The 10649-nt window shown below is 46.7% G+C and overlaps 1 protein-coding gene across 3 annotated transcripts in view; it reads right to left on the reverse strand.

Moving 5' to 3' along the window:
* LOC102031335 (peroxidasin homolog) overlaps positions 1–10649 on the reverse strand; it is a 43153-nt gene that overhangs the window by 27496 nt on the left and 5008 nt on the right. For all 3 annotated transcript variants that reach the window (XM_031058034.1, XM_031058033.1, XM_005422161.3), the window contains one exon: positions 6702–6773. In XM_031058034.1, the coding sequence (XP_030913894.1) occupies positions 6702–6773 (72 nt within the window). The remainder of the gene's footprint in view (positions 1–6701; positions 6774–10649) is intronic.

Raw genomic sequence — 10649 nt, forward strand, 5'->3', positions numbered from 1 at the left:
CCCACAGGTCCCTCGCTGCGGCTCCCACTGATGTTCAGGTCTGGCAAAGCTCAGAGCTGGTGGAGTTTTTAGTGCTGAACAGCCCTGAGCAAGCATTTCACCAGGCACCACTCATTTTTAAAATTCCTAAATGGAGTTGTGGGCAGAGAGGGAATCTGTGACTCTGTACTGACTGCAAAGATTTCTTTTTCAGGTGTTGTAGGAAAACCAGCAATCTGCGGCTCCCACTGATGTTCAGGTCTGGCAAAGCTCAGAGCTGGTGGAGTTTTTAGTGCTGAACAGCCCTGAGCAAGCATTTCACCAGGCACCACTCATTTTTAAAATTCCTAAATGGAGTTGTGGGCAGAGAGGGAATCTGTGACTCTGTACTGACTGCAAAGATTTCTTTTTCAGGTGTTGTAGGAAAACCAGCAATTTCTGTGCAAGCAGCCAGACCTTACTGTGTTGGTTCACATTAAGTGCATGTACTGGATGTGCATTTAACAAGCTGATTTTTGCCATAGCTCTGCTCCTCAGGAACAATCTGCCACCAGGCAGCAGGTGAGAAAACAGTTCAGCGCTTTCCCAGCAGCAAAACCCAATCTTTGCCCTGCTTTTCTGGACAAAAAAAGAGCAGTTAACCTCTGTCATTACAAGCCAAGGTCTTTTCCTGGCCAAAAACAAGATCGTGCAGGTAAAGGGTGGAGAGAAAAGACAAAGAGATGGGGAGAAAGGGTAAAAAACTTTTGGGAAAAGAAGATGAAGGTGAAACCAAACACCTCAGGGATGACAGAAGAGATAGAAGATGTCAGAAGCACACACACATGTGATGGCAGCTTCACAAATTCTCTCCAGGCAGCTGAGCCACATCAGCTTTCCACCAGCTTTTTCTCAGGTGGAGAGTTACTCTGAGGGTCAGAAAAAGCATGTGAGAAACTCAAGAGCAAACAACTTTGTACGCCAGGCAATGAGGGGTTGAGAAAAACCTCATTACCCTGGATTTGCCCATCCTGCCTGGATCAGCTGCCCTGACACCACGGGTGTGGGTGCCACTGCCAGGCTGCACAGCCCAGGGCTGGGCACAGGCAGCCTGCAGAGGCTGGGGCAGAGAAGGCTGGAAAGCTCCTGCACAGCTGGAAGCAATGGCTCCACACAGAGCTGAGCTCAAACAGCCCGGGCTCACTCCTAAGGATGCAAAAATGATGTCAAGTCCTTGGAACACAGGATCCTGCTTTGACAGGGTCCAGCCAGCTATGCTGAGTGGAAATACAGTCCCTGAGCATCAACCCAAAGTTTATTTGATGACTGAACACCCAAGGGCTGGCAATGACTGCCTGAGGGCAGTGTGGGAGAGGGCTATTGTCTATTTGCCCGCAGGACAAAGAAAACCCAGCCACCAGCCCTGCTCCCTCTCTGCCCCATCAGCTTTCATCTCTGGCCAGAGCAGGACAAGGCATCTCCTGCTCTGTTATCTGAGCCCTGGCCCCACTTCTGAGCACACAATGGGCTGCCAGCACCGACCTCATTGCCATGGATGTGAGCACCTGGCACACAGCTGGCACTGGCCATTTGCCTGCCAGGGGACAGGTGGCAGTGACCAGGTGAGCAGGGTCACACCAACAGCCTGAGCAGCCCCATGCAGCAGCACAGTCTGCAGCCCTTTGCTGATTGATATCTTTAATGCTCAGAGTTCAGACCAGGACTGATCTCCACTGGGATTTCAAATTCCATTATGTTGTCTGGCTGTGTTTTGGGGCTATTTAAAAGCATTATCCCAGTCTGTTTTGTTGTCTTGGCTATTCTGTACAGTTCAAGGGAGTGTAATCACTGAGCCAGCCAAATAAGATGAATCCTGGAAGTTCAGATGGCAAGCAGCACACAGGGCTCTTATCTCATCGTCTGATACTTAAAAACTTGTTCATTGCCTGATTTAAGAATAAAAAGTGCATGGAAGAAGCCATCTCTGCTTCCTGTCTCAGGATTCCCCATTGTAATGGAAGGATAAGTCCTGGAAAACACTGGAAAGTGAGATAATGATGAAGCCCATAATAGCCCATTTATTCCAAAATGCTGCTTTCAGAGAAATCCACGGACAAGGCAGCACAGCTGGCTCCTAGAGAGAGTTTGGATGGCTCCTGCACAGCTGTCTGCTCCCTGACTCCTCTGCAATTCACCCAGGCAGAGAAGTGTGCCAAATCCTGGCATGGCCTGGCTATTTGTCCCAACTATAGCAAAATGCCTGAATTTCTGCTGCCCTTAGAGGGTTGAAAGCTGAGACCCAGATTTGCTGGGAATAAATGGGAGACAGAGGCTGGGAAGCTCATTATCTCTCTCATTAGCTTAACCACACCCTGTAGCAAAACAGGCCAAATTAAAAGTTTCAGAAGCACATTTCCTGGCAATAGGATGGGGCATTCCCCATGAACTGGACTCCAAATGAGTAGGACAACTCAGTCACACAGGTTTTATTCCTGCCAAACTCTTCTGGGATGTTTGAGATATACAAGCACCATGAGATCTGGCCCAGATTCACCAAGAGAACATTTTACATTCAGTTTTCTCTAGGTTTTATGTGCTGACTGCCTCTCCTTTCTCCTTCCCCACCCTCTCTCTAGGTTTCCAGGCACAGGCTTAAGTTCCATTAAATGAGTGGTTTTCTGTTTTGAAGAATGTATTAAATGATGTGACAGGACAGAATTCAGACTCAAACCATGTTCTCTTTCCTCCTTTCATTTGACAGTCCACATGCTACAGCCATTGTGACAAAACAGCTATTTTTTTCCTCACACCATTAATAGAAATCATCACGTGGTGTATTTAGAGGGGGAGAAAAGTTGAATTTTATGTTCAACCACACATTCCCCCTTGTTGACAGAATTATCTGGAATAGTTATTTCCCATATTTAAGGGAGAAACTTTTATTCTGAGATCCAAGCAGGCTCTGACATCCCCTCCTTGCTGGCAGGAACAGATTCTCTCAGGAGTTACTAGAGAGTAAAAGACAGAAACTCCACATTGCTGCTCTGTTCAATCTGAGACTCTTCACCAGCAGCACCTAAAGCAGAGCTGCAGGGGTCACCAAAAGTGTTTTGCTCTCACCGCAGAAAGAGAAACATGATGTGGGCAGTGATAGGGCAAAGGGCCAGGCAGAGGCACAAGCAATGTGGTCTCCACAGAGTCCCTGTTCTCCAGGGTGCCTCAGGAATACCAAAATACACACTGGGGATGTAAAGAAACTTTGGTCCCTGGCTTGGACATTCCTATGGGTGGTGCTGGAGAGACCCAGGGAGCAGCAGCCCTTTGGCTGTGGTTTGGAAATACAGCAGGGAACCAAAGGGGTCTCAGGCAGCACTGACTCCTGTTGGAATCACAGGGCTGTCATCATCCATTCCCACCCAGAAATGACCTAAAGGAGCAAAATCTGGGAAGCAGGGAGAGGCTGTGCCTTACCATGGGCTCACAGCTTTTCCTCTCTCTCCCACAGCACCTGCTCTGAGCTAATGTTGGCTTCAGCCACGCAGCAAGTGATGGCAAACTTCAGCAACACAGCTGTCCTGGACCTGGGGGAGCTGGGGATGCCATAAAAGAGGGGTTTTGCCTCATTCTCCCTGCTACTTTTTTTTTTTTTTTTGTACCAAGGGGAAATATTAAGAGTTTAAAAATACCCAGCTCCATCTGCACAGATGGGAACAGAGCAGAGCCAGTAGGAGGGGACAAGGAAATCTTACAACTCCCTGAGATGTTCAGCCCAAGAGAACTTCTCCACCTGCACACAGGAAGCTCCCAGTGGTGCAGGATTTAGGACAACTGCTCATTACCTGTGGTGCTGCACCAGGAGTCCCCACAGTGACTGTGTCTCTTCCACAAACACAGCTCCTGTTTTTAATGCTAAAGTCGTGCTCTGTGATTTATCAAATCTCCCACACTGGAGGAAAGCACAGGGAATGGTCTGAACTGTTGAACAGCCCCACTGGACATCCACACAGGCTCCTCTCCTGTCAGGATCTCAACCCATCTCCCTGCATCCAGCACAGGCTACAAAGGTTTCCTTTTCAGGGTGGTTTATAAACTGTCAAACTTGGACACAGAACAGCCACCCTGCCCGAAAGGAGATGGAGAACAGAAGCTTCACCAGAATCTGTTGCTCTTCCTCTGCCATTAGTGGGAAAAGCTCTTTTAAAAACATTTATTTGCTTATGGAAGATTTATTTAAATTCAATGGCAGAAAGCTGCAAGCTCAGAGCTCTCCACGTGGAACCTGAGCTCTTCTGTCCTCCAGACCTCTCACTTCAAATTTTCTGAACAAATTTTCCCAGGAAGTCTCTCAGGCATTTTAAAGGATTTATTCTCTTTATCACTTGAAAAGCTATCTAAGTCCTCAGGCAAAATTTACCATCTAAGAAACGCCAGAAAATTCTTCAGCTCTTATCAGTTTGATGTGGGAATTGAGCAAACTAAAGTTCCTGGAGAGAAATTTCCTTCAGGAGTGTGAGGTCGAATGTTCTCTCAGTCAAATATCAAACTCTTCAGCCGTGGGAGTTTACTGCAAGTGTGAGAGTAACTGAGTGCTCCAGTCTGCTGGCCAGACCAGAAAATACAACTAAGCATAAGAAATACTATCTAAATGGAAAGGTTGCCTTGGCAAATCAGGTCGATTTTCAGAATCCAAATATAAAAATGCAGTATTTTGTTGGAGCAGTGTTTCACCTGGTCCAATACTCCAGCTCTGACAATGGCCACAGGACACTGTTTAGGGAAAGCAGGAGTGTCTGCCCACTATCTGTGAAAACTCACTGTTCTTACTGCCCTGGCATCCCAAATCATGAGCTCAGGGATGCCAGGGGTGCATCCCTGCCTATTCCCTCTAATATCTGCTCATGGCCTTGCTGTCCTTGAGGTCTCTGTCCAGGAGACAGAAAGGAAAAAGAGCTGGAGACATTTGTGGAGCACAAACAGGTGTTAGAGAGAGTCAGGTCCTTCCCCTCACTCCGGCTCTATCTGCATCTACTCTGCACAGAGTGGAGGAGTCAGAAGACAGAAGCAAAATCCTGCAGGGGTCAGAGACCTGCCCAGCCCAAGGAGCTGGCAGGGCAGGAATTGGGACCCTTACAGAGCTCAGCAGGTTGGGTGGGGCCTCTGTCCCAGTGAAGCCCTGCCAGCATCCTCCTTTTCCCCAGGGCTCTGCTGAAACTCGCCCGGTGGTCCTGGGAGCTGCTGCCAAACATCTGCCTGCAGCACACTGAGATGACATCATCTGGAACCCTTTGTTTCCTCACTCAGGAGAGCTCCAGGGGTGCAAGAGCAGGGCTGGAGATCAAGAGGCCTCAGCAGAGCTTGGTGATAAGACAAACCCCTACAGATTTGGACTCTATTATCTCTCTAGATAGTGTTCTCTCATTTCTCACTGTATCTGACCCTATCTCAAATGACAGAAATCCATCCAAAGCATCCTTTCTTCCCTATTATTTTTGGCAACTAAGTACCACACAGTGCTGGCTGAGAGTCTAACCTGGGCTGTTTTGGATGTACAGCATCAGAGGCAGTAAAGTTTGTGACCAGTCCACTTGATGATCACCTGTCCTGGCCACAGCCAGGGTACTCTGAGCATCCTGCACTCATGGCTTGGCCACTCAGCCCCACACACAGAGTGCAAGGATCTTGAGCAAATGTTGATTTTTCAAAGAACACTTCAGCAGGTCTCAGTAATAAAGTCCTGCTGTAATCCTCCTTTTCCTACGACTGCTTAGTGTTGACCGAATGCCTCATTGCTCAGGTCTGCCACCTTCACAGGATCAGGGACTTCAGATCACTCAAGGCCACAGAGAAAAGAACAACCTGAATTTCTGTTACCATTTGGGATCATGGATGCATGAACATCTGTCAGGTTCCCAAAGGAGCTGCTCTACCTCACTGAGGAATTCTGGCTTGGACCTGGAAATCCTGAGGCTGTTAGCACCATGTCACAGCTCGAGTAATTAGATCTGAGTCCCAACATCCCAACTGCATCCAGCACAGCGCAGCGCTGACACAGCTTCTGGTTCTGATTTGGGAGCTGGGGTGCTTGCAGCTCCTTGGCTATGGGGGGGCAGATGCTCTCAGATCTGTCTCCAAGCCCTCAGCCCTGCAGCAGCCACAAGGAGCAGAGAATCCCAGGATTTCCCTTGGGAAGAGTGAGAAGCTGGTTAGGGCAGCAGTGTGTGCAGTGGTGTGAGAGTGTGATACAAGGCTGGAGGGGCAGCTTTCCACCCCCTTTCCTACCTGCATAGGGTAGATGTAGGCGCTTCTTTTAGGGCAAAGGGAAAGATGGCATTTGAAGGATGCTCAGTGGAACTCACACAGAGCAACTGATGTGGTTCATGAGTTAGAGGAGACCGTGGAAAGGAAGATGATTTTAATCCACCCCTCCACTGTTTTGATCCCAGATGAGAACTTCTTTTATGGGCTACTCTAAGGCCACACCTGCTCAAACATCTTCAGTCAGTGCTAGAGCTCATCATATTTTATTTTTAAGCAGAGAGGTTAATTGTGAAAAATGAAACCTATTAAACACCACATTTTTTAAAAAAGTAACATGACACAGGGTGGAACAGAGGGAATTTTAAGCTTTGGCTGGATATGCACAACTTGACTGAAATAAATAAAAGCCCAAGGCCACCTTTAAGCCATTTTAGGAGACTCTGCTAACACAAGTAATAAATGGATCTCCTTGGAGTGCAACTTACAGTGTGTTGAGGTTCTTCAGTCTTCTGAAGGCTCCAGGTTGTATCTCCTTGATGTGGTTGAAGCGTAAATCTCTAAAAGCAGAGGGTATAAACAAGCCATTAGACCAGGGAAGGGAGTGGAGAAGGATAAGGGACAGTGGCTGGGGTCTGCTCTTGTCTGCAACGTCAGGCAAAAGCTGGGACAAGCCTATAGTGCTAAAATTCTTTACTCTAATTCCACAGAAAACCAGACACTAAAAGGACTCAAGGAATCATTCCCATGAGCACCAGAAGAGAGTCTGCAGCAAACCACCCCAAGTTCACAATTACTCTTGCATCTCATCCTGATTTGTAGAGGAACACACATCATCACGTGGATCCATAATTTAGCTCCCTACTAAAACTATCTCTGCCCTACAATGGTTAAATCTGCCCAAATAACCTCATATAATAAGAATTTCCCATTTTGCTCTGCAATGCTCCAAGACTTACAACAGCTTATCTCTGCCTGCACTTCAGATCTGTGCCAACTGCAATTAGAATTACTGGAGTCCAGGGGATTCTGGCAAATTTCAAGGGCTGCCCATGGAACTACATCAGCTTGGAACCCAAAACCACGGGGTTTGGCTTGCTAATGGGATAATGAAATAAGAGCTAAGTGGTTTAACCTGGTTAACCAAGGATAAACACATCTGTAGGGAACATGGTGCATTGATTTGGCACCTTGCATGGCCCAGTGTATTATAACAAATCACAAAAGCTGACAAATGGGGATTGCTGCAAGTTTCTGTCCAAAGCACACACTGAAGTGGATTTTTTTTTCTCCTGCACTGCTTGATCTATCACGTTTAGGGAATACACAGCTATTTTTTCATGTTAAGGCAGCCTTTTAAGGGCATTTTCTTTAAGAGGAAAAAAGCAGTTTGCAAAATGTAGTCTTTCTATGCTAAAAAATTCATAATGAATTTTCTTACTTTTTAGGCAGAAAATGTTTGGCTTAACTTGCATTGCTTCAAATGTGCATTTCTTGCCCTTCTTCTCAGAGGGAGTTCTATATCTTTCTTCCCTGACAATGTGAATTTGAAGGGTATCTTTATGGATTTTTCCAGGCAATGGCTGCCACCATGAAGCCAAACACAATTAAACCCTGGCAGCAGTGACAGCACAGCGTGCTGCCTCTTCTCCACAGCCTCGTTAAAAGGAAACCAGGGAAGACCAGACCAGGAGAAAAGGTGGAGAAATGCAAACTTGATTTACAGCATGCAATGCACAAACACCAACCCTGCTGCCCTGGGGGTGTGTAAAGGGCCCTGTAATTAGTTCAGGCAGCTGCAGGTATAGGGAATATTACAAATACATGGGAGGAGCACACAGGGGTCAGAGCTGGAGCTGGCCATGCTCAGGGAAGGCAGCAGGCAGTGCAGTGTAAAATCCAGCTTCACAGGCTGCAGGTGGGGACAAAATGCTCTGAGTGTTTTAGTGAATGAAGACTACTGCAGCCCTTTGAACCACACAGAATTAGAGTTCTTTTTAAACTACACCACCCCCAAGGAGCATGTAACAAAGCTTAGCTCATTGTTTTAATGAAATGTTTTAATTTTTCTTCTGTTTCCCCTTCCAGGTAAGGCCTTTAGATGATTCTCTGGACCCCGGATATCTTTCAGTCCTTTGGAAAGTTCTTTTTGGTTTGCTCTCCATCACAAGGGCAACAGCTTTCCCCACAGACAAAAATGGAACAGAAACACTGCATCCCTTCTCTGAGCACTTCATTTCAAGGAATGATGTGAAATAACTGGAGAGAATCCAAAATAAAGCAATGGGAATGATATGAAGTCTAGAAAACATGACAATGAAAAGAACTGAAATTGCTTATTTAACCATAGATAAAATAACTACGGCAGGAAATTGCTACAAATAGAAAGGGCAAATAGTCACTGACTGAAACTGCAGATTCAGGGGGTTTTTTTTAAATATCCCAATTAACAAGGCTCATAAAACACCCAGTGTACTTCAGGTGAGACAGGCATTAGCCACACATGGTTTAGGAAGGTGGATTCTGTCCTGGAGGATGGACCAGGCTATTCTGCCCCTGTACCCCAGACAGCTTTAAAATATACCAGCGTTGACATCCCTGCACAGCAAAGAATGTCCCTGGGCATGCAGAGGAACCTGCATATTCCTCTTTACCATATAAAAACCCCAATACTTTGCCTCATCCTTAGCATTTTCACTCCAGACCTTGCCTCAGCCTAAAGCATCGCTGGCAGTGAAGGGCTGCACTGGGAATCCCTGGCTTGAATGTGTTTGATTGAGAACATTCCCCACTGAGTTTGTCTCCTCTCCCACAGAAACACTTGTTGCTCTCTATTCCCAGGGCACTCACTCTGGAAATTCACATTTCTGCTCAGGAACAAATGTGTTTTTTACAGGGACTCACCACGGAGCCCCTCCCAGGGCAGCTGCTCCCAGCTGCCCCACGCCACAGCAGCTGGGCTCCCTCCCTCCTGCCCACTTCCTTCCACCTGGGAATTTGAAAAATGGAGGGAAAAAATAATCCCTCGTGATTCAACTCTCCCCCATGATTTCAAGGGTGGCAGTCTGGGATTACAAATGACCTTCCCACAAGGAACAGCTGCTGCTAAGGGATTCTGGATCCTCTTCTGCCTTCACACAAAGAGGAGGCCTGGGAGAGCAGCATCACCCAGCACAGATCCCTCTGGACAGCACCAATTTGACTGGCTCAGCTTAAATCCCACCAAATCCTCATGCTCTGACAGGAAAGTGACCTGGAATGTGTGGATAACCCAGGATCTGCTGTAGAAATCAGTCACCTTTTCTGAATTTGGGAATTATTGACAGAGACTACAAAGAATGCCAGAATTTGCACATGGATGGAGAAATGGATCTTTACAGAATTACACAGTCTGAGCCTCTCAGCTGCTATCAGAACAATCATCCCTGCAAGCCTTCTGTTAAATAATTATCAGTGATTAGCACATAAAGCAATCAATGGCTTTTACAAGAAACTTCCACTTCTGTTTAATCTATTTAGGCTTTCACAGACTCATGTATTACTATGTTAACTAAGCAGATAATTAGCTACAAGAGGCATTTTACTGCACTTCTGTGGAAATTACTGGGTTTGTGTCATTGAAGAGTCCTTTGTGCTCCCACCACTGTGCACAGCAGTGATGCTGACAGTTCTGCCCAGAACTGGTTGGAAAGTGGCAGCCACACAATCACCACCAACAATGACACAGAGAGTAAAGGTGCTTTTACAGAGATTAGATGTTGAAGTTCCTCCCAGTGTTTCCAAAGGAAGGGAGGGTGTGAAAGACATCCTATAAAAATATCCTGTAAGACAAGTTTCCAATGTACAAGAAGAGCCAGGATATTTATGAGAAAGATGCTCGTTCCTCACATTTATCTGCACAACATCAGAGTCAGCTCTGGAGGTTCCCCAGTCCTGCCAAAGCACTCCAGTCCTGGCAGGAAGGGAAAACTGCCTTGCTGAGATGGAAATGAAGAATTCCAGACTCACTGTCATCAGCTCCCCAGCTCAGGAATGTCCCTGTCCCACACAAGTCCCCAAGTGGCTTTAATAAATGACAGCCTTCATCCCAGAACCCCTTACATGGACAGCTGAGCCCTGCCAGCCCTCAGAGGCTGATGAGGAGACCATGGGGAGGCTCAGGGCTGGGGATTTTCCAAGTCCTGGCTATTTTGGGCCCTACCAGCTTAAGACATCAAGATTTGGCTGTTCAAAGAGTGAAGAGGAAGGAAAATATGTTGAGCATGGAGATACAAGGAAATGAAACGATGGGATCATGGTTGAAATAGTGGAGAGCGAGCAGCTGCAGGGAGCCTCACTCTGCAGAACAGGCTGTGGTTCCCTGCTGCACTGACACACCACTTATTTTGAAGATTCAGGAACACTAGATTTTAATTAAGAAAATTAACACAGGCATT

This window comes from Geospiza fortis, unplaced genomic scaffold (genome assembly GCF_000277835.1).
Source record: "Geospiza fortis unplaced genomic scaffold, GeoFor_1.0 scaffold188, whole genome shotgun sequence".
In the NCBI taxonomy this organism is placed as follows: domain Eukaryota; kingdom Metazoa; phylum Chordata; class Aves; order Passeriformes; family Thraupidae; genus Geospiza; species Geospiza fortis.